Source organism: Beta vulgaris, chromosome 3 (genome assembly GCF_026745355.1).
Source record: "Beta vulgaris subsp. vulgaris cultivar EL10 chromosome 3, EL10.2, whole genome shotgun sequence".
Classification (NCBI taxonomy): domain Eukaryota; kingdom Viridiplantae; phylum Streptophyta; class Magnoliopsida; order Caryophyllales; family Amaranthaceae; genus Beta; species Beta vulgaris.
In genome coordinates, this window is record NC_079204.1 from 6,377,469 (window position 1) to 6,402,151 (window position 24,683).

At 34.4% G+C, this 24,683-nt stretch overlaps 3 protein-coding genes and 2 non-coding genes across 5 annotated transcripts; all 5 read right to left on the reverse strand.

Moving 5' to 3' along the window:
- Window positions 1-839: 839 nt before the first annotated feature.
- Window positions 840-5,645, reverse strand: LOC104888394 (rRNA 2'-O-methyltransferase fibrillarin 1). The gene is made up of 7 exons (XM_010673352.4): window positions 5,486-5,645; window positions 5,018-5,355; window positions 4,715-4,810; window positions 4,543-4,620; window positions 4,277-4,453; window positions 1,304-1,372; window positions 840-1,210 (listed from the first exon to the last, which is right to left on the reverse strand). The coding sequence occupies exons 1-7, from the start codon at window positions 5,502-5,504 to the stop codon at window positions 1,031-1,033; spliced, it is 957 nt and encodes a 318-aa protein (XP_010671654.1). The 5' UTR covers window positions 5,505-5,645; the 3' UTR covers window positions 840-1,030.
- On the reverse strand, window positions 3,471-3,541 carry LOC125496183 (small nucleolar RNA snoR60). Its single transcript, XR_007272883.1, has one exon. It is a non-coding gene; the product is annotated as a small nucleolar RNA snoR60 (small nucleolar RNA).
- Window positions 3,780-3,850, reverse strand: LOC125496182 (small nucleolar RNA snoR60). The gene has a single exon (XR_007272882.1). It is a non-coding gene; the product is annotated as a small nucleolar RNA snoR60 (small nucleolar RNA).
- Window positions 5,646-9,557: 3,912 nt separating the features above from the next.
- Window positions 9,558-10,605, reverse strand: LOC104888395 (hypothetical protein). The gene has a single exon (XM_010673353.4). It carries the CDS (start codon window positions 10,507-10,509, stop codon window positions 9,736-9,738), a length of 774 nt encoding a protein of 257 aa, XP_010671655.2. The 5' UTR covers window positions 10,510-10,605; the 3' UTR covers window positions 9,558-9,735.
- Window positions 10,606-21,882: 11,277 nt separating this feature from the next.
- LOC104888396 (hypothetical protein) lies at window positions 21,883-23,803 on the reverse strand. Its single transcript, XM_010673355.3, has 2 exons — window positions 22,820-23,803; window positions 21,883-22,657 (listed from the first exon to the last, which is right to left on the reverse strand). Exons 1-2 carry the CDS (start codon window positions 23,130-23,132, stop codon window positions 22,119-22,121), a joined length of 852 nt encoding a protein of 283 aa, XP_010671657.1. The 5' UTR covers window positions 23,133-23,803; the 3' UTR covers window positions 21,883-22,118.
- Window positions 23,804-24,683: the final 880 nt, after the last annotated feature.

Here is a 24,683-nt window from a genome sequence, read left to right on the forward strand (position 1 = left end):
TAGCATCCTTCCAAGGCTCGACAAGGTCACGGTAATACTTTTCGGAAATCGGAATGAAGACATCATCACCATGACAATGTTGGGGTTTGACCTCCGCAAAAGGGACCTTCATCCTTTGCACCGGCACAACCTCTAAGATTTCATGGGGAACAATCTCGAAGGAGCATGCTATTTCCTTGAACGATTTTTTCGGGGTGGGGGAAGGGGGTGGGGGTGGGGAGGGAGGCTGAAACACCGACGACGGCCGACCGATATCACAGGCATCTGCTTGGACTCCGGGGTTTTGCTTCGGGAGGCTCTGACATGGCTTCTCACTTTTGGCCTTGAGGGTGGTGGGGGAAGAAGTATGTGGTTGTGTATCGGGTGGGACAGGAGAAGAGCATCCTCTCTCCTCTTTCTCTCTCATGTTTACAAATGTGATTTCTTTACTAACAGATTCAAAGACATTGAGGCTTCGCTGAACTTAATTTAGTCTTGTAGAGACTATGTTAGTATGTTTGTATGGCATACTTTTTAATCAAAGGTATTACACCCATCTGTTTTCTAATCAACCCCTTTTTTTTTTAGGTGTTCTTGTACGTTGTGCTACACCATGATTTCTAGTATTTTGAAGCTATTACAATTTACAATAAATGGATCAAACTAAGATGGAGGCCAAGTTGGACTAATTTAACACCAAAAATAACATTTAAAATGGGAGAAAAATTATATTCATCCAGTTTTCAAGAAAATACTATGACAAATTTTAATAGAAACTGAGATCACCTCTGTGAATTAATAAACCACCAGAAGCTTCATTCCTGGTTTAGTTTCGCTGGAGATATTCAACTGCAAACAAATCATCATAACAAGTGATACATTCAAAAACCATGGGAGGACAAAGAAAACAATACTAGCATATGAAAAATTCTACATCCAAAAAAACACTTCTAACATCGTATCTCACATGATTAATGGGTAAAACTAACTTATACAATAAGTTGACCACAGTCGCAACCTATACTAGAATTTATGATAAAAGTACAGTGTCCTACTTCTCAGCATTCTTCTGCTTCTTGGGCACACGGTAAGCGCCCACAACACAAGCATGGTCACGCTCAAATGGCTCAAGAGTGACCTGCTCCATCGGCTTGAATTGTTCTTGCTGTAGCTTCTTCACTTCTGCAGCAAATACTGCCTCAGCAGGACTTGTTGAATCAATGCAATTGGCCTGAAAATTAGAAGCCGAATTCAGCACATAAATTACAAGCAAAAATTAGTAAAAATCACCCAATTCTTCAAGACATGAGAATCAAGAGCTAACCTTAATTGATATAACAAAGTGACCTCCTGCTTTTAAGAAATATGAGGCATTGAGTGCCATAATTCTAGCCTGTAAGCATAAAAACAGATTGTCATAAGCACAAGCAACATAGACTGATAGTTTTGAAGAACAAAAAATTAATATTACCATGTAATTGGCGACATTCTATAGGAAAACATAGATTAAAAGAACCTAACTTACCAAACAGAACCCCCCCGCCCTTTTCCCCTCCTGATTAGAATGAATATTTTCCACCATATGTAGTCAACAAGAGAAGATAAACCATTGTCTTGCAAGGTAACAACTGGCTCCATGCTTCGATGAAGATAAACCACTGTTCGTGAGGAAACAACATACGCCTGTTTCTTTTAGTCGCTTTTTGACGACCAGAGTGGAAAGGAACTCAATTATTCAGTATGCACTAAAACTCAACAGAGAAAGCCCATGGAGGTAATAGAGCTACCTGAATTCCTCTTCAGGCTTCATATGAAAGGGTAAAAAATAGTAATAAAAAGGAACTGCTAGACAGTGGACACTAATATCTATCTTAGTGGGTTTCAGGCTGATGTTGCTACTGAGTTAGCTAATGTTGTGCATATGCCTATTAGTGAGCTACCATGTACATACTTAGAAGTACCTCTTACTTCTAAGAAGCTTACTTATGCTCAAAGTAAGCCTTTGGTGTAAAAAGTCACAAGTAGAGCACAATATTGGGTGGATCTTTTGTTATCTTATGCTCAAAGAAGCTTGTTAGAAGTGTCTTTAGTAGTATGCAAAACTACTGGGCACACATATTTCCACTTTCCAAGAAGTTGTTTAAAACAGTGGAGAGTGTATGTAGGAGGTTCTTGTGGTCAGGCAATCCTGAGGAAGGGAGGAAAGCTCCTGTAGCTTGGAATAATTGTTCCTGGCTACTAAGGAAGATCATTCAGAACAGAGAAATGGTGACTGGCTTGGGAGGTTCGCAGGGTGTTTGTCCTGGTCAAGAGTGCTTGTCATTAAGAGATTTTATAAGCAGCTCTTGGGGGTATTTGAGAAGAAAGATTGGAAAAGACTGCTTTATAACAACCATGCCTAACCTAGAAGCAGGTTTATTCTTTGGTTGGCCCTCCATAATAGGTTGGCAACTGTGGACAAGTTGCACTCTTGGGGTATTTGGTGCATTTGCTGTTTGTGTTCAATTGCTCCGAAATCTGTGCAGCATCTCTTCTTTGAGTGTAATTATGCTGCTAAAATTTGCACTTATGTGGTTAGGGACTGAATGTGTAACGCACTGTTAGCCAATTCCATGATGAAGTGTTGTATGCTATGAGAATGGCTAGGAAGTCTAAAAATAAAATGTGTGATGCTCTTCTCAGAAGCAGTTTATGCAATATGGAAGCAGCGCGATTCCAAGTTTTTAGTAATGTAAAGCAAGATCCTAATTACGTTGTAAAAGAGATCTTGTTTAAAGTTGCTGCTAGATGTACTAATATGGATAGGAAGAGATTAGTGCTGCACCACGGAGATATTAGCCCTTAGTTTGGTTGTTGTCTGTTTGTACTCATGTGACTAGCTTTTGTAATCACATTGCTTTGGTAATATACGAAATTTTGATTGCCAAAAAAAAAAACTTTTACCCATTGCCATAAATCAAATGATATCGGACAACAAAACCCTATCTCTAAACAAGATTCGCACTCATAAGATTTATAAAAAAACAAGCAAAATTGGACGTTCCTTGGCTATGCAAAATCAAAATATTTTCCAAATGGCAAGAGAGGACAGAGAAAAGGTATAAAGGCGTGGCCAAAAATTTGGTTATGCCATTCTCCTGCTTCCTATCTGAGGGTCTCACACCATTGGTTTACAGGAGGGGAAGACTTCCACAAGTTCCACACACAAAAACACATATATATATACATTGAATATAATTAGATGATAAACACTCAGAACGAAATGTGAAAATCATAATTACAAAATAGGATGAAACATGATAACAACTTTGCGTATCAGATAGTCAGAGTTTACATAAACCATAAGTCGTGAAGGGGAATCTGAAGACTCGTCAAATACTCATAGGGTAAACAGTTAACCATGAGAACTTCTAAAAGAAATAACCCAAAAAATCCAAGAGTATGGTATAGATTAGAAATATAAAAGATATCATGCATAAAAACAATTTTTGCGCATCAGATAGTCGGAGTTTACATCACCCAAAAGTCGTGAAGGGGAATCCGATCAACTCATCAAATACTTAAGTTAGGTATGAAAAACTTTCAAAAGGAAGAACTGAAAAAACTCATGAGTTAGTGAAAATTCTAGAAATAAAAGAGATTCTGCATGAAAACAATTTGTGCACACCATAGTCAGATTTTACATCACCCGTAAGTCATGAAGAGGAATCCAATAAAACTCATCAAACACTCAGGTTTAACCATTTTGGTAGGGTAAAATCAGAAATTTAAAAGAGATTATGCATAAAATATATTTGTTGCGCATCAGATAGTCGGAGTTTACATCACCCATAAGTCTTGAAGGGGAATCCGATAAGCTCATCATGTGCTAGATTTGAAGAAGAAAAAGAACTTGGGAGGAAGAAACAGCTTGAGGGGAAAAACATATTTCCAAAAAGTCAAAATTTGAGATACAAACTTGGTTGGACAATTGAAATAAATAGAAATAGACCAACACAATATGCATAAGCACATCAAAAGTCAACACTGAAATACCATATGTGTCTTAAGGTCATGTCACGAATGTCAGCGAGCTAAGAATTCTATTCATCAGTAGCAGTTCCAACTCATATAATTGGAACAAAGTCCAACAAGAAAGCAAAGTTAACTCCAAATCGATAAGAAAGATAAAGAAGTGCGTGGTACGAAAAGGAATAAACAGCTATGAAAGAACAAGAATAGATAGGAAGTATATCAACAATAGAATTCCAAATTCACCACTATAAATTCACAAAATCAATGAAAGAAGATGAATGACCTGATCAGGCTGAGCAACATCAGAAAAGATTACATCAACCATGCCAACCAGCATCCTGTACTTGGCTGGATGCCTAGCATCTTCAATGATGGGGATAACATTAGTTCTTTTCTTAGCCATGTTAACTAAATCCCTACCACTCCTGTGTGAAAATTCGACGGCGTAAACAACACCCTCCTGTCAAACGAACATTTTGATCAAACCTAACTCATTATGTGCACATAACATAATGCTAAATCATCTTACAGATTCAACGTGGAACTTACAGGGCCAACAAGATCTGAAACATGTGATACAGTAGTACCAGAAGCAGCACCAAGATACAAAACCCTGGCACCTGGTTGCTGCAAACAAAAGTAGTGTCAATAAAACAATATATAAAACACCCACATTGAAAATAACCTATTTACAAACTCAAGCAAAAAAAAAGTTACTTACAATCCAGATATTGTCAACACCACCCAGAATGGCAGCTGCCAACTTTGATCTAAAGGGGTTCCACACTCTGTATTCAATCTTTGTTGCATCTTCTTGCTAAAATCAAAGAAAAAAACGCTTTAAACAACCATTTACATTAATACCCAACAATAAATTGAATCACACAGATAACACTAACAAAAAAAAAGTAAATAACTCATTTTACACCTTAACTCATATGCATATTACAACTAATTACTAATTAGGGTAAAAAGATGACATATTTGAGAAATAAAAAAGATAATCACTTTAAATGAGAATTACCTGAACAGATATTCTCTTCTCATTGTAAACAGATTCACCAGGAACCAAATTCTTAGTAACAAGAGCATCTTCTTTGCCCTTTGCGATAAACACACCCTTATGTCTGTGTGGCTCAACTATTACTTTTGCGCCACCTTTAAAACCACCTCTTCCGCCACCTCCGCCGCGACCACCACCACCTCTGCCGCGACCACCACCAGCACCACGACCACCACCTCGGGGTTTCATTATGCCGCCACGTGCCCCGAGTCCTCTTCCGCCGCCACCTCGGCCTCTACCTCCGCCATCTCTTCCTCCGCCACGTCCTCCAAAACCGCCGCCAAAACCGCCTCTACCTCCTGAAATAAATGCACCATTAAACCAAGAAAATTAACTTCGATTTTAACCAAAATATAACCAAAAAAAAAGGTGTGAAATTGTAATAATAGTAATATTAAGGGCAAGAGAAGGATTGATTGGATGATTTACCTCTTCCTGGGGGCGCCATTTGCTACTGAGAGGAGAGAGAAATGGAGATGAAATTAGGGTTTTAGAAGTTTAAGAGACTGACTACAATGAGGAAGAAATTGGGATAAATAAGAGATTTTTAGGGTTTAGGGTTTTGAAGATGGGGAGGAAGGGAAAATTGATGCTTACACAGACATATTGTTTGGGCTTGCTTTCAAACAAAAGATGCTTACACAAAGAGCTCTGACCCGAAATTGTTGGGCTTTTGGTTCATTTCGTGGACCTTACCTGGCCTTCTCTCAGAACTACCGTAAAAAAAAAGTGAGCCTTCTCTGGCATTCTCATAGTAGAGACTAGTTTTTTAAACACGCAGTGCATGCAACGATAATTTTTTCATAGTAATATTTGGTAACGTCAACTAGCTATTTTTATGTGCATGCAAAACATCCAATGATAACTCATTATATTCGTTTAAGACAGAGGTGTATCCACTATGAGTTTACTTATTTAAGTTGAACCCACACCATTCTCGTAGCCTAGGAGGCTCCCCCTCCACAATCTTTCAAACTCAACTTTGACGGTTCGGTGCATGCCAACTCTGCAGCAGCAGCATTAGTATCCGGGATTGAGGGCGACCTCATCACAGCCTCAACAATTAATCTCGACTCTTCCTCGGTCTTCATTGCCGAAGCTAGCGCCCTTCACCAGGGTGTCCTCCTTGCCCTCCAAAATCAGATTCTACACATTTAAATTGAGGGCGATAATCTTATGGTCATCAATGCAGTCAAGGGTTCCTGGTCACCCCCCTAGTAGGTCTCACACACCATCCGCGACATCAAGCACCTTCTAAAAGGATTTCAGTTATGGGATATACGTCATGTCTTCCGGGAAGCTAACAGGACAACGGATCGGGTAGCTAATGTTGGTAATTTAGTAGATAGTCATTTCTCTATTGACGTCTTGACAATTGTATTTCATCTGCGCTCCATCATATTCTTGTAACTGATAAGGTAGGAGCTCCCCTCGAGCAGAGGGTCTCCTAGCCTTCTTTCTTCTTACCTTATTAAAAAAATAGTAGATACGAAAAATTTGCAACAATGTTTTGAGGAGCTTGCTGCAGGCTGCAGTAGAGTGGTAGTTCATGTCCACTTTAAATACATGTCTAGTATAATTACTATAATAGTAGCAGGTTCGACTCCCAATATCTATCTCTCCAGTTTTTGTTCTATTGTTTTTCCTTTTGTTTTCATATTGTCTTGTCTTTTTCCGGGATACTTTGATTCCTTTCCTTTTTCCTTCTTCCATTTTTTCTTTCATTTATTTTCTCTTATTTGCTTTCTTATATAATTCTTTCTCTTGTCTAATTTCTTGTTTATAATTTAAATATATATGCAGCGAATACTCAAAATTCGTTACTTTTTAAAAAATATATATGGAAATGTTGACTGTTTTTAAAATGAAAATTCTCGTCTCCTTTAAAAAAATTAACGCATTTACACCCTTGTGTTTTTTTTGTTATAGCTAAAAATTTTGAACTAAGGTTTACTTTCTCCGTTTCACAATACATACACCATTTCTCATGAATACACAAATCAAGGATGAGTAGTGAGAGTGTTGTTTTTGCTTTATATATTACTTTATCATCTCTTATTATTTGTTTTCTAAAATTTTATAGATTGTCTATGATTTTAAGTTTATTATTTGTTCTCATTAACTATTAGTCTCTAACTTTACCATATTAACTAAAAATTTTGCGTCCCACAAATATAAATTAATCATGACTTTAGCTATATAGCTCAAGAACATGTACTTTTTCTATATAACATTAAACTCATCTCGAAACATGCTTTAAAATAAAACTCATATTGAAGTATTACGCGTATTTACGATTATTGTGGGTACCACACACGTAAGTAATTTCTCCGTATATCTTACTAATATATACAGTAATAGAGATATTGTACAATAATTTGACATATATAAGTTTATTAATACAAAATATTTACACATACACAACTATACATCCCACAGGCTCAAATCTAGTTTAATATAATAAGAAGCTTTTAAGCTAACCTCACAAGTGTTGATATTTTATGTTAGGAAAAATTTCAAAAAACTACTTTTATAAGAGTTGTTTTCCAAAAATTACTATAAAACTACCTTTTACAACAAAATCCTTTCAAAAAACTACTACTAAACAATTTAAGTTCAGTTTGACTGTTGAAACAAGTTTTGGAACTTTGAATTATTAAAGACCCGGAAAAAATTTAGAACTAAATAAAAGAGTGAGCAAGTCGGTCGCTACCTAACACTAGCTAGCTAGTAGGACATTCTGAACTTCTATTCGTCGGCCCCAAATTACTTAATATCACCCAAAAAAGGTTGAACTTACATTTATATCATTTTCTTGCTTTTTCCCTAAACCACCAGCCACCTCACTTCACCTCCCAGCCACCCACCACCAGCGCCCACCCTCTCCCACCCCTACCAATAGCCCCCCACCCCCAACGAAATTGCATATTTCACCTCAAAGTCTTCCCACCAATGAAGCTCACCACCATCGACGATCAAATTGCTTCTTCTTTGCTACACCACCAAGGAAGCTCACACCACCATCTACAATCCAAATTGCAAATACAACTTCAAAGTCCTCGTCTCTCACCCATGGCCGGATGGCTTCTTCTCTTTTTTGCGCAGGGATTATCGTTGGGCGAACGTCCCGGCTGCACGTTCCACCCATGGCCCAAATGTATTGGCCAGACGTTCAAGCCATGTGTAGAACGTCCAACCCGGACGTTCACCCAATGGTACCCAAAAAAATTTCGGAGGCTTTATGAGGTGGGTGTTGGATTTAGATTCAACTATGAGATTGTTGAGGATGAATCAGTTTAATAGTGTGGTTGCCCAAACTGCATTGATGATTGGGTATATGAGACTTAGCAAGGTTGAAATGGCTGAGGAAATGGATGAGGAAATGGACACGAGGAGTTCGGTGACATGTACCCAAATTTTTTGGGTTTTTTACGAGGTGGGTGGTGGCGGATAGCAGCGGAGAGGTAGGTGATGACGGTGGTGGCAGGTGGTGGCGGGGTGGTGTGTGGTGGAAAAAAAAGGGGTAAAATATCTATTAAAATGGAGTTGGGGTTATTTTAAGTCATTTTGGTGCGACGTTTAACATTCCCCTAAGATATTCTCATACTTCATTTATTTTCTTTTACATGTTACACTTTCTATTTTATAAAGTTTCAAATTAGATGTTACACTTTTATTTTGGGTAATAATCTTTCTTTATCTATCTCCTATCACATGTTCACATGGGATTCTTTTGTTTTCTTTCTCTCTATCTCTCTACTCTCCAAAAATTGACTAACACCATGTGATTTTAAAAGTGTAACATGTAAAAAGACGGAGAAAATATAAAAAAATGTTAATAATAAAAATATAGGAGTTATATTGCGCTACCTATCTACTTCCTCCGTTTATTCCTAAAGTTGATATTAAAAAAAATATGTTGCACCATTTCATGTTTTGACGCTTGTCAATGTATGTTTTCAACCATTAATATATTTGATTATCAATAAGTAAAAATTATAAAAAGTTGATATTAAAAAAAATATGTTGAGCCGCATCTAACAAGATATTACATAACTATATTTTTTCTACAATATAGATCACCAAAAAAATCAAAATGTAACATGTGAATAAAAAATGCTCCCTCGGTCCCATAATATAGTGCCTACTTCATTTTCAGTGGGTCAAACTTTAAAATCTTTGACCGAATATTCTCATTTGTATATATAAAAAAAACATATTCATGTGGGATATTGTTAGATTCGTCTTAATATGTAGTTTCATAATATTAACTTTTTATATTTTTTATTAATACGAAATTGAAGATATTAAAGGTCAAAGTTACGTCTTAAAGACCGTGTAAAAAAGAAACAATCACTATATTATAAGACGGAGGGAGTACTATATAAACTGTACAACTATTTCTAAACGGATGCAGTATAATCCAATCACAATTCACATATAGGAAAACTCCAAAAAAGCTAAAGCAAAAGATTAAAAGAATCAACAGAGGCATCCACGCTGCTTTAAAGTCAACTTTATTTAAATTTGTAAAGATCACAATACACATTACAATAAAGTGCATTTCAACATCTAAGATTAAACAAACAAAAATATACTAATGAAAGACCAGATGCATGCAGCAAACGATGAAATAAAGATGACAAGTTAATTAATAAACCAAGCCAATCACCATCACTTTAATAGTCATCGTCATCCCCACCAAGATCATCCTCTACTTGTTCAGCAGCCTCATCCACAATATGATCCTCTAGCGCATCATACCCTTCAGCTAAAGCTATACCACCCACTAACCCTGCGGCAGCACCTATAGCCAGTCCAGTCCCCATCCCTCCAAACCCACTCTTCTTCTTTTCTTCTACGGGACGCCCTTGCTCGTGCTCGTACTCGTACCCGTACCTCGTAGGCTGACCATACTCGTAGGTAGGTTGCCCGTACCCCGAATTATATGGGTATCCACTCGGGGGTGCCGCATCATGTGGTGCGGCAGCCGCACGGTATTCAACTGGTTGTGGAGCGGGGTACATGTTTGAGCTATGGTATTGGGGATTGCGTACCGTGATCTCAAGCTCAAGCTTTCCATGAGGCCTACCAGAGGGACGCTTGAGCTTGAGATTGCGCGTGGCTAAGGCCCCAATGCCCACATCATCTACAATATCGCGGAGTTCAACCTTCGTTGAGCCTATTAAGGGTTTGATGTCCTCCTCGGCTGAGGCGTGGTGGACGACGTCTATGCATAGCGTGGCCTCCTCGATGGGACGGTCGAGGGGAACCATCAGTGTTTGGTTCCACTGTGGAGATGTGTCCCCCTCATCATCAGTCCGACTCGTTACTTTGCGATCAGGATTGATCCATACTATGACATACGGCCTTATAGGGCCGTAACGCCAGTTGATGTTCTTGAGATCTTTGGCGCTGGATAATGTTACCTCTACTTCATATCTAGAAGCCATTACCAATTTAGGAATATAACTTCCTCAGCTCCTTTTTGTTTTTTGTGTTTGCACTTTGATGTTTGGACTCTAAATGCTGTCCTAGTATCCTATTTGGTACAACTATTTATACTTGAGTTTGTGGTCTTTTTTATTACCCAATTTCTTAGTTGCGTATCGTATAGTTCCCTTTCCGTGTCGATTGCGTAGGTTGTGGGTGCACGATAAAGTGCATATTATTCTTTGGCCAATGGTTGTTCTTGTTCCAATTATCTAAAGAAAAATAGTCTATCTCATTAATTAAAACAAAAACTATATCTGGCGGAAGTTTTTATGGGGAAATAAAGTACTATAATATATTCTAAAATACTTTCGGATACTATTAATTTAATTATCTCTATTACATAAATGACGGAGGGAGGAAAACGATGTTCTTCTTTGAAAATGGTAAATTATCCTTAATGATTTGATGAAGTGGAAAAAATTATGAATGAAAACAATTTAAGAACTCTTTCTCATTTCAACTTGTCATTCTAAACAAGTTAAAAATGGTATATGCATCAAATATTTTAATCAAAAATTAAATGGACAAAATATTTGACCTTTTTTTAATAAGAGACGATGATATACATGACATATATATACCTAAAAAGTTTGAAATACTCACTATCTTTGGTACTCTTTAATTTAGTTCAACCAACTCATTATGTCTAACATAAGGAATGGAGGAGGGAGATGGGGTCCCCCCTTTAAAAATACTAAATCACCCTTAATGATTTATTGGAAGGAAAAAAAATTATGAAAGAAAATAATTTAAGAACCCTTTTTAATTTGAACTTGTCATTCTAAACAAGTCAAAAATGCTATATAACTAGTGGAAAAAAAATACATCTGATGCTGTCAAAATTGGACTTATTGACGCGATTTTGGTCCGCATAATTAAGGTGGGCTCGCAGCTGTAATGTGTATATACTGATCCGGTCCAAAACCGCATCAAATTCATTAGATATTGATGCGATTTTGAACATGACCGCACTAAACAACGACATATCAACAGCAACAATGACATATCAACAACAACGAAATAACATTATATTGCACGAATTTAGAACGAAATCAACATTGGAAAGAACAATTGAACAAACAAAAATTAAGATATAATATATTACAACAAATCTTTTACAGATAACAAAATAAAAAGGAAGAAATAAAATACATTGCGGCAAAAGAAATTACTAAAAACTAAGACGAAACCTAGATTTACAAAAAGGAAACTACAATCGAAAATAAAACGGAAACTAATTATAAAAAAAAACAAAAATTACGAACCCTAAAATTTCAAAAAGAATTACAAAAAACTAATTGAAAAAGACGAAATCTAGATTTACAAAAAGAAAACTAAAAAGATAACCTAGATTTGAGACTAATTATATAAAAAAATTCGAACCCTAAAATTTGAAAAACCTAGAAGATGGCGACGGTTTCCTCTTCGCATCTTCATTTTCGCTTCGCTTCTTCACAATCAAGAGATTTATGGCGAATTTGGGACTGATGAAGACGAACGACTGATGAAAGATGAAGACGACGAATTTGGGGTTGGGGATCTGAGCGGGTGAGAAAATAGAGGATTGAGGAATTTAGAGAAGAGAGAGAAACGACGAATTAGAGGGAATTAGGGTTGAGGATCTGGGGTCCGGATCCTCTAGAGTTTGATAAAAACTCTACAAAGTAGAGTTGAATCCCGACCATATATTATAAATTCAAGGGCTCATGATTAGTGGAAAAGGAAAATATATAGGCAGGATATTCGGGGGGAAAGATAGGGGGATTTTTGGGAAAGAAAATACAAGCCTTTGAATTCTTAATCAACGACTGATATTTAACGAACTCTACCGTGTTATTTTGAAACTCTAGAGGATCTCAACACGAGGATCTGAGGGGGTGAGAGGAGATAGAAGAGAAAGAAACTGCGGGTTAGGGTGAGAGGAAATGAGGGTTGGGGGTGAGAGGAAATGAAGGTTGGGGAGAAATTAGGGTTTTATGGTATTTTTGAGCCAAATAAGGAAATAAGACCGGGTTCGAAAATGTGGAACGAAAACCAGATGTGGTTTTGGGCCACAACCGCAATAGATATATTTAACTGATGTGATTTGGGTCAAACCGCATTAGATACCTTGTGATAGATGCACTACCACTAGTGTATCCACCAAATATTTTAACCAAATATTAAATGGACAAAATAATCGACCTTTTTTTAATAAGAGATGATGGTATACATGACGCCTACCTCAAAAGTTTGAAACACTCACTACTTTTGATACTCTTTAATTTAGTCCAATCAACTCATTATGTCTATTCTTATTGTTCAAAGTCATTCACAAAAAATTAATATTAAAAATCACTGTTTATTAGCTTTTTACATTAGCAAATTAATATATCTAGATTCATCTAACTATTAATCTTTCACATTTTAAGTGTAATCATAACTATAGTACGGAATACAGATGAAGTACATACAATAGAATAACAAGTCTTAAAACTAGCGCATGCATAGCGTGCATATAAGTCAATTAACTAAATATAAATTGATGTCTAATATTATTTTATTGTATGTTCTTTTCCTAAAAATATGATATGGCAAAATCTTATATAAAGTAAATGACAACATAATAAACACATTAAAATTTAGTTAAATTCTCACAATTTTGATTTGTAACTTTCGTAAGGTCATAAATGTTGTATATGCAACATCTCGCGACATTGCTGAGGTCAACAATTAATATTTTCTCCCGTCTAAAATAAATGAAACACTTTTTTATTTACATGATACTCACTTTTTAAAAAATAAAAAACACTAGTTATTAGGCCCGGGCTATGTCCCGGGTAAGAAAAAAAATCATTTATTAATATAATACTTTATGATAATAACACTAAATATAACTTAGCCTAGTGGTTAAAACTTTAGTATATGTACTTGAGGTCTCAGGATCAAATCCTATACCACGCAATTTCTAATTTTTTTAATATTGTAACATGAATTACATGATCTAAAACTCTCTAGGGAGGGCACCACGTGGCACAGTTTCTCGTTTATGCACGCCTTTTAATATATTTGTATAGATTCCATTTATTTTCAAAATGAATGAAGTATATAATTAAAAAGAGCTTGCATTATACGTATGCTATCCCTCTCATGACAATTTCTCAAAAGTATCCACTTCCACATGTGCCACGCTGCCAAATAAAACAAAATAAAGTTTTTTTGAGGTTTGAACTTGCAACTTAAACCAAGAAACAAGTGATTTATCGATTGATTAACAAATGTAGTTGGGAACTTTTTTCTGCTCATTACTAAAGATGGGAAAAACAAATACATGTGATCGACAACACCTCAAGTTATAATCAAATTGAAACGTCCAGGCCGGATGTTTTCGCAATGGACATTTGGATTATTTTTTTATTTCTGCGGCTTGCTCATGGTGCGTGGTTGCAGGGGTTAGGGTTGGGATGCTGGTGGGGGTGGAGGAAGGGTGGGGAGAAGGCCTGCTAGAAGGTGGTGGAGGAGGTGGCTGGAGGGATGAAGGTGGTGGTTTGGGGAAAGAAAAGAAAAAAAGGACAGATAAAGTTCAAAATACTTGATGGAATTGAGTCGATTTTAAGTAATTTTGGGGGATGTTTTCATGCTTAGAGCATGACCATTGGATGATCTATAATCTAGATTAGAGCATGACCATTGGATGATCTATAACCTAAATCATGATGAGGAGAGAAGGAGAAAAATATAATAAAGAATTAGGAATGAGAAAAAAAGAGGAGAGAGAGGGGGATGATTAGATTGTTGCAACGATCTGGTTAAAGGAGGATCGAAGCAAAAAGAATTGGAGGACAAAAATGAAAAAAAAACAACGTCCAATGATACATGTAAGAAGTAGAGTAAAAGAGCTTTCTATTTGGCCTCGTTGACACTTTAGTCATCCAAAGGCCAATATGACTCCAATTCCATGGCTCACATTAATCGAAATTTTGTAATGTTGTAAAATTCTGCAACAATTTTTTTGAACTGTTAATTTCTTTTTTTTAAAAATAAAAATAATACCAATGATTTTTTTTTTGTCTACAAATAGAGACCAATATTGAGTTATGTCCGTAAATCTCATTTTTCAGTTAATTTTGTTATCGAAAGTTATATTTATTTTCTTTTAAATTTTATTCAATCTCACAAAATATATTTTCTTATAGAAATAAAATTGAAGATATGGAATATGTATTGGCTATGGTAAAATCTATCATAGAGAATATAATGATCCAAAATTATAAATCATCCATTGAAGTAAACAAATGATGGTAAAATTAATAGTATATCATAAATGAGGTGAAAAAATTAGAAAATAATAAGTATTTGATGATTCCAAATTTAAAATCATCTATCGGACATGTTTAGCATTTCATCAACATTTCCGTGTTAGTTGCGTAGGTGCACAGTAACGTACACGGTAATGCTCCTGCACTTTTGATGTTTCATGCCATTTATGACAATTTGATCGAGGGCATGCCTGTCATTGTAATGTTGCAATTCTAGTCATCAACAATATGGGCCTCGTGCGTGCAGTGCACTGTGCATATGCATAATGCATGGTATCTTAAATATCAAGAACCCAAAGAATTAACAAATATTATCCGATGAAACATCTAATAGAAGAGCGTACCAAACATTATCAACTTTTTTTTTTGTTTTTTCTGCTGAGGGAAAAGAGCACAATTCATCAACTTGTCATATGTTAAAGATGAGGAGCTAGCTCATGTGGTAGAGCACTTCCCTCTGATCTCTAAGGTCAGGGGTTCGATCCTTACCCCCAATATTATGTTGGGCTATTTTCTTAGCATGCTTTTGCATGCATTACCAGCCAATGTGCTGGTAGTTCCTACAAGGCTAGTAGTCTTGATAGGAGTTAGCTCTTGGGCTGACTTAATTTCCCAATAAAAAAAAAAAAAATCAACTTGTCATATGTTAGCATTCAGCCTATTCATGTGTAAACTTCTTGATCCGAGGCCATATTATCTTCGCAACAAATAAGGTACTTTGATATGGATTTATCAAATTTTGGTGTGGCTTGGTCTGGTGCGATCAGCTTGATCTCTAACCACATTTTGATGCTAAGATATAGTAAGAAAATTTGTATAAAGTAATATTTTATTAGATTTATCTCGAATTTAATTTTAGTTTAACAAATTTAGATAGTTGTATGTATCTCATTAATTTTAGGTCTATTAGTAGTTAATTTATCTTTTTATAAATCTACAACATATATGTAACAAATTTAGATAGTTGCATGTATCTTATTATTTTTAGATCTATTAGTAGTTAGTTTATCTTTTTATAATTCTACAACATATGTATTACACACTCGATTCTATATACTTCTTCCATTTTTTTAAGTGCAACACTTTAACTTTTGCATTATTCACCACTTCACTTTGACCATATTTTTTTTACTAATATATACGAACAAAATTGATCATAAAAATTATTGTTGGATTTGTTTCAATAAATATTTTTCAAATATCAACTTTTTATAACTTTTTACAAATACATAATAGAGATACTAATGGTCAAAGTCATGTGTTGGCAAACGTGAAATTCAAATTGTTGCACTTATTTAGAAACAGAGGTTAATATATCTAAAATATTTTTCATTGCTGACTCATTACACTTTCCTAACTTCTAATTGGAATTTGTAATTTTTTTTATTGTTTGGCGACATATTAGGTTTAGTTTGCCCTTAACAAAAATTATTTTCAAGAAAAAGTTTGTATCCCACAAAAGTCGTTGCCTCCTTTATTCTTCCTTTTTCTAGAGATTGGGAACATGAGAATAAACTAGAGATTTGTCTTTCTATTTCCTCTTCTCCTACTCCTAGTAGGACTAATAAGGAAGTGTGGTGTTTTAAGCCTCCTCTTGACTACTACAAGATTAATTTTGATGGTTTAAAGATTCATAAAACAGTTCTTTCGCCTGGAATATAATTAGAGATCACTTAGGTCAAGTCTCAATCATGGAGGGCTCGTAGTCTTCATTATATTATAAGTCTTCAACTTTGACTGTTGAAACTTCGAGAATGAGAGAGGGTATCACGTCATCTATTTATTTAGGAACTAGCTTTTAATCCGTGCAACAATGCACGGGAGGCCATATTTGTATGTGATATTATAAATTATTTATCAGACAAAAAAAGACATGTTATTAATGTCAACAATATTTTTGTTTAATGAGATTGATTGAAATCAAACTGAATTGACAACACATTATGAAAAAAAAAAACAATTACACCATCTAAATTGATACATAAAAAATTGGGTCAATTACAACTCATACACGATTCAAACATTTTGAGAAACTTCCTCATATAACACGTTGGTTGAAACAGATAGGTTGCCACAATCTTTATCACATATTAAGATTTTCATACCTTTTTTGCTTGTAACTCTTGAAATAGTAACATATAATTGTCCGTGGTTAAATACATAATCCAGCTTAAAAAAATGGGTAACTTTATTCCCTAAATGGGTCAATTGACTTATACAAAGCTGGCTTGTTTAACATTAAAAGTGACCCATTCTGAATTAAAAAGTAACCCATCTGGACTTGAAAGTGACTTGTTTTGACCAAAAGTGAAATAATCTGAATAAACTTATTATACTCCTAATACACATAATAGTAATTGAATATAAAACCTACTAACCCTAACACTCTAATCATCCACCACTTCGTTATACACCCTTGTTCCTCGGTCCTCTTCCCTTCCTTCATTCTCTATCTTTCCCTTGAATTGCCAGAATTCAATTTTTTTCGTACCGAAATTGCCAAAAATTACAACCTTAAATTTGTTGATCTATTTTATGACAAATGATATTTCGATTTTTTGCACCTAAAAAAATACTTAATTTTTATCAATTATATTTCAGCTTGTTTGATATTTGAGATTAGATATTATTTATATCATTTACATACATGTTGTGATGGTTACTTGTGTTCAATCGGATCGAAAAGTTGATTAATATTTTACCTCAAATTTTAGTTTTTTATTATTTTACAATATGTTCCTTGAAACTTGTGTAAATAATTAAATATTTAGTAAGATATTGATGACCTAAAAGTCGTGACATTGTAATTTATCCTATGTACTAAATATAAATTAACAAAAATTAAAGTGAAAAGACATTTTTCAATTCAATTTATTAAAAAAATAAGTTTGACTTATTACATGCATAAACAATATATTTCATTATTTATACTCACATTGACTGCTCCTTACAAAAGTGAGATCAAGAATTCGAGCATCAACTCAGTGACTTTCATAATTGTAAAACATGTAGTTTGGCTTAAAGAAACAAAAACTTCATAATTTATATTAAATAAATGAATAGAGCAACATAGCAACGTAGAAGTTATAGGTTTTTGTTATTATGTTCCAATGAACTTGTTCTCGTGAATTTTATAAGTTGTAGTACCTATGTTCGATTTTGATATATTAAGTTATGTTAAACTATAAATTAAAATTGCAAAAAAGGACTCGGTGTGAAAAGTCTATGGATATTATGCCAATGGTGCATGGTGTCATCAATATAACTCATGTATATATGTTATTTCGTTAGCAAGTGTATTTTCTTGGATAAAAATTAATTGAGTATTTATGGCTGCACCCACGCATTACGACCGGCCCCAGTAAACCCACTTGCAACAATGCACGGGAGGATTTATATAGATATGATTTGGACTCGCGCATAATGCATGAGAATTCTTTTATTAATTAAGTAGTTGTTTTTATTTCAAATTTATTGAATCAATAATTATTATTAGATCGAATTCGTGCCTTTAAGATGGAAAATTATATTTCATGATTATAAAAATCCTTTGTTACAACATTTTTAAACTTTAAAAATCTTGTAATCTAATATATACTATATAAATACATAGATGAAACAAAATACACATTAAAGTGCGCGGGAATATTTTATTTTGTAAATTTAGGATTTTAGGATGTTTCTCCTAAAATCATGGTTTGAATTTTAACTCGTGATTTAAAGTTTTTATAATCATATCGTGTAATAAAAAATATATTTTAAAACCGACTTATGACCCGTGCGTTCAATGACTGATGTAGCTAATGTCATGATAAAATACACGGGAGATTTTTTGTTGATTAGATATACTGAAAAATATTGATGACTATTTTATTTATACAAATTCTTTAGTAACACAGATATACAAATATACAATAAATTAATGTGGGACAGGGGTAACTTTTTGCCTTAAATACGTCAATTTTATTAATCTAGAAGTGACCCATTTAAAATTAAAAGTTACACTTTGCTTAAAAGGTACCTCTTTTAACTTGTGAAATACCCATTTGATTTTTTTTTTCTTAATTATATTTTTGAAGATTATTTGTAAAGTAAAATTATTTTCCCCTTTTCTATATTCTTTGTTATTCTTTGATCTTTGATTATCTTACTATTAGATATATCCATTAAAGGGCTCCTCTACTTCAAATCACTATTTTGTTTGTGATGGTAATTGACAATGGTATATCAAATCTTCTTGAGCTACAATTATTTATAATAATATGGTTGTTGTATAATAATTACATAAGGTAATTCATTTTACACGAATTTTTTCAATCTTCGTCATCCTAGCCCGACTGTAAATATATGGTTGTTGTATTAGTATGGTTTTGTCATTCCATTTAATTTCAATTATATAAACCAAACTCCTATTTTGAAAAAACTCTATCAATGTCGCTTGTTTCCTCTTAATCCAGTCAAATCTAAGTGAGACTGTGAGAGTGGAATCATAGATTGTCAACTTTCTAACGTGGTAGTTTATATATATATATATATATATATATATATATATATATAAATTATATATATATATATATATATATATATATATATATATATATATATATATATATATATATATAAGACACTTCATCGTTTTTTGTTTATACTTCAAATCGGTGAATATGCACTTAATGTTTTTGTTTAATTAAAAGCTGTACCAATTCTCTTTGCTTTAACCCCATTAAATCCTAATAAGTAGGTGGTCATTGAATTTTTGAGTTGATGATTTAAACTTTGATTTTTAACAACTTTTTTTAAAAGTATTTTTTTTTTACCGAAAATTAAAAATAAGGTGGTTGACAATATGTATCTACTTCTGTGTATGATATGATGAACTTTTTTGTTTGATGTGGAGAGTGGAGAGAAAAATGCCAAAAAAATCGCTAATATATATTAAATAGGAAAACAGTTAGAAATTAATCTACATAAATATACAAACTTACTAAAGTTACAAAGATTGTAATTGATGCATTCCATTAGTCAGAATTACACATGGCAGAAGGTAGTGAGGGGTTTTTTTGCAAATGACATGTGGACAGATTCTTTTAGTGAATGACACATAAGCCAATTGAACCTTGTTTTATATATATATATATATATAGATTAATTAAACATCTTTTTCTCGTGGGTGATAACCTTGTGGTTACTAACTCCCTTAAGAATATTTGGAAAGTTCTTCGAAAAATTAATAATATTATTTTTGATGCACGGATGAATTTTCGAGCTTTCTTTTTCTATTTCTATTAACCACGACTCCCACAAGGCAAATCAAGAGGCGATTTTCTTGGCTCATAAGGGCACTCGGTTCAAATCCTCATCGTTGGTTTGAACTTCATGCTTCTGCGTTTCTCTCCATCATCCGGAAGAATTTTTTGGTTAGTCCTATTCAAGGGCTAGACTAGTTAATTCCCCGTATTGGAAAAAAGGACCATGTAAAACCTTTTATAGTATTTGAACGTGGGACAAGTAACTCTTCACTCTTCCTGAAGCAAAATAAAAAAAGACTTGGCAAAGCAACCATATACACCGTCGTATAAACTTGACAATAAACCAACCTTGCTTGGTGGAGGTGGTGAGTAAATCACCTTGTGACTGTAAAATTACAAGTTTGAACCCACTATCTACTTGTACTTGGGAGTAGAGATTCCTTTATATCCCTTACTCTCAAGCGTTGACCAGTGTCGTTGGGTTAGCTGACTTACGAGATGTAATGGTCTAATAAGATTATTTTTCTTACCAAGATGTTTCCGTGAAGGCCAAAAGAAGATATAAACATGTCAATAATATTTTGAATTAATCCAGCAAGTAGGTAGAATATTCGATAATAGGATAATAATTGAATTTTTAGGGTGCTCAAGTAAATCCGTACGTAATTCCAGCCCACTAAAGAATTGCTAGGGTGCCCAAATAATAATACCAAATGGTCTCAAGACAATTATATGGGAGAGAAAACCTGAACGAGGCCTAAGGCCCAATCCATGCGAGCATCTAATAATATCCATTATCCAGCTCATGGATTGACTTATTGGTTCAATGCCACGTGGCATGCCTTGAGTAACATTCAAGGGAGAAGCATAACATATTCACATTTGTTATACATTTTGAAAGATTTAACTAATTGTGGGTCCCAACAATATTCAAAATTACTAATTAGTAAGACAAAATAATGTATTAATATTTTGTCACAAGTAGAAATCATAGTTTGATGGTTAAATATAACTTACAAAATAAGGAGTTAAGAGATTAACATATTGTATAAAAATTTTAATATTTACGAGTAATAAAAGAAATTTTAAAACAATGTTATATTACAAGTATGTAAGTAACTGTGAGCCAGAAAGACGTGACACATGACAACATACAACTTTTGTCCACGCAATTTGATAATAATAGTAGATAACTCTTACTTAATCTCTAAGTAGATTTTGTCTTTGAAAAATGTTCCTCACACCCACCTACCCACCCATCACTAGCTATATGCATGTGATCAAACTCAAGTTTTCAGTAAAAGATAAAGTCTGTATTACACTTCACAACTCAAATTGCATTAATTAAAGTGTCTATTTTATACACGAAACTATTTTAATATAGTACTATTTTCGAAAAGGTTGCCCGACGTACATCCCACTAACAAAAATATAAACAGTCTAATCTTTTTTTAATAAATATATATTAATGAATTATTATAAGGAACCTTTAGCAGTTTAACCTAACATGATGTAACATAAATCATGATTGATAATGCATTATGTAATATGAATCATTATGCGTATGAAACTATTATAATATAGTAATTATTTTTTGCATCATATTGTACCTATAAATTAAAGTTTTCTTAGAAGAAAAACACATTTGGATGAAGTAATGATGTAGTAGTACGTAGAATTCTCGTTGCTACGACAATAACATAATGATGTATTAGCTAGCTATAAGCCAATCGCATATCACATTTTAGCAAAAGCACTAATGCGAATCACTCAAGAATAATCCTTAGCTTAATGTCAACATTATTCGAGATTGCAAACATCACAATACACATTTTAATAAGTGCACTAAAACATCTGAGATTAAGCAAACCTCAATCGATAAAGCAAAGAAAAGATAGTACATAAACCAAACCAAAGCAAACAAAAATGCATGAAAAATCAAATGCATGGCACAAATTAAATGATTATGAGAAAACAAGCAATTGAAGGCAAGATAATGAATAATAATGGTGATCATTTCTATTCATCATCCTCATCCTCTTCATCCTTGTCATCATCCACATCAAGATCTTCTTTTACTTGATCAGCAATATCGTCAACAAGACTATCGTGCATATGTTCATACCCTTGAGATAATGCTATTCCACCCACTATTCCTGCAGCTGCTCCTATAGCAATTCCAGTCCCTAATCCCATCCCTCCAAATTTACTCTTCTTTTCTTCCACTGGTTGCCCTGCCCCTTGATCGTATCCGTATCCGTATTCGTGTGCAGGTGCAGATTGTCCGTAACTCGGATTACCATACATAGGTGTAGGTTCCCCGTAACCCGGGTTACCATACGGTGCAGGTTGTCCGTAAGCCGGGGATTGCCCATAAGCTGGGTATCCAGCTGGGGGTGCCGAGTCATATGACGACGAGCGGTAATTTACATTTTGTGGTGGGGGGTATGAGTTCAAGTCACGGTATTGAGGAGCACGTATCGTGACTTCGACTTCAAGCTTTCCGTGAGGACGGCCTGAGGGACGCTTGAGCTTCAGACTACGTGAGACACGAGCACCTGTACAAGTGTGAAGAATAATTGTGTTAACCTGATATGGTTATCCTGACATTCAATATATATATATAGTGTTTACTGTTTACAATATAGACATATGACTAGTAAAAGACCATTCTACTATTTACATATTTACATATAATGTTACTCTAATAGCACCAATACCTTCGTTCTCCCCAATGTCGCAAAGCGAAAGCTTCGCTGTGCCAATAAGGGGTTTGATATCCTCATCCTCCGACGCACGGTGGACAATCTCAATGGTGATGGTAGCATTGTTGATGGATCCGTCGAGGGGGACCATCAGTGATTGGTCCCATTGCGGACATGTGTCCCCCTCGTCATCAACCCGGGTCGTTACTTTACGATCCGGGTTGATATATGCTATAGCGTACGGCTTTAAAGGACCTGAACGCCAATTGATGTTCTTGAGATCTTTGGCGGATGACAATGTTATCTCTACTTCGTATCTAGAGGCCATAGTTAATATCAAATATGCCTTACAAAAACCTCTTTTCAAACCTCGTATCTAAAGGAAGATGTTTCTTGCGATGTGAATATTGTGTTTAGCACTTTGTTGTGTTGGACTCTTGAATCCTAGTACAGTTACTTATACTTGATTTTATGTACTTTTCAATTCTTTTCTTCAATAGTTTTGCTGTGTCGTTTGCGTGGGTGGTGGGCGCACGATAGAGGGCATTTTATTCATTCTTTGGCCAGTTGATCTTCCAATCAATATTTATATTTGCAAAAACAGTCTGTCAATTGATTCAACTAAAATATGATTAGTTGTTTTGTTTTGTTTGTGAATAATCTAATCGCGTTCACACTCATCATAAAATTGGCACCATGTATGAAGAAGTCTAACTTCAACTGGTAAGTTAGTAGATAGAAGTTGTTTATGTCAAATTCTACATAGGCAAAACTTAACTGAGGATCTACAACTAACAGAAATCTAGCTAACAACAAGGAGGCTAGCTACAAAACAAACAATGCGAAAAGAAACAAGACACCAAAAGATGGTGACGCGAAAAACCTCAGGAAGAAGGGTAAAAACCGCGGGTGGAAATGAGTCCACCAATCCACTATATCAGAGACTTACAGCTTAGGCTAAGTACTTTTTTGAATGTTGTAGAGAGCAAAGAATAAACTGAATGTAAATGATCTCAACTTGTCCCTCCCTTAGATGATTTTTTCTCTATTTATACAAGTGCATTCCTACTTAACGTGGCTCTATTCTACCCGTTACAACATATTCCTATTTTTTTGCCACTATCTCCTAAAATCAAGGAAATAACTTCATCTTCTGCTCAACCATGAGTCTCGTCCTATTTTTTAGGCAAAAGCTGCTGTAGCAATATTCTTTTGACCGAGTCTTGCTCAACGAACACGCACTCCTTTTGAAATATCTTCCGGAACCTCTAGATGATCGCAGTTACTGCTACCTGACTCTCCTTAGTTGATCTCCAGGTAACAGTGGTAAACGTCTTACCTGCATTTTCCAGCTTGAGCAAATATTAGGACATAACAGAAGTAATAATATTTCTACAACAATCTACGTTAAAAGTTAAAAGTATATATTTTATAATAACAAAATTAGTAGCAAAAACATTTCAAACTACCATTTTCCTCTTTTACAACTTATTAGAATAAGTTTTAGACATTTTAATATAAGTTTAGTTCGTAAATATGTTACATTTACAAAAAAAAAAGAAACAACGAATAAATGTCAAGTAAAAAAATATCAAGATAATTTTCGAGTTCATTCATTATACATCCGGGTGTACCATATTGTTGTAACTCTAAGTTAATGTAATTTTGATGATGATAAATAATTAACGCCATAACATGTATGTGTGTAACAATGATGTAAGAAAACTATCAAAATTGGATGTTCATGAAAGATCAAGAACTTGAAGATATGGAAGCTTAGGTCTAGTTGTGTTTATGCAATGTAATTAACGTATTGGAACTTTGTGAAATTAGGATGGTTAACTATTTTCTTTGAGTTAATAAAATAGGTAATTATATT

What these genes read in the sequence shown, in the direction of transcription:
- LOC104888396 (XM_010673355.3), bottom strand. Translation starts at nt 23,132, where the DNA reads ATGGCCTCTAGATACGAAGTAGAGATAACATTGTCATCCGCCAAAGAT. An exon ending in CGACATTGGGGAGAACGAAG is followed by an intron (nt 22,658 to 22,819) that starts GTATTGGTGCTA and finishes ACACTTGTACAG; the next exon opens with GTGCTCGTGTCTCACGTAGT.
- LOC104888395 (XM_010673353.4), bottom strand. Translation starts at nt 10,509, where the DNA reads ATGGCTTCTAGATATGAAGTAGAGGTAACATTATCCAGCGCCAAAGAT.
- LOC104888394 (XM_010673352.4), bottom strand. An exon ending in TTTCAGATCTTGTTGGCCCT is followed by an intron (nt 4,454 to 4,542) that starts GTAAGTTCCACG and finishes TTCGTTTGACAG; the next exon opens with GAGGGTGTTGTTTACGCCGT. An exon ending in ATGTTGCTCAGCCTGATCAG is followed by an intron (nt 1,373 to 4,276) that starts GTCATTCATCTT and finishes TTATGCTTACAG; the next exon opens with GCTAGAATTATGGCACTCAA.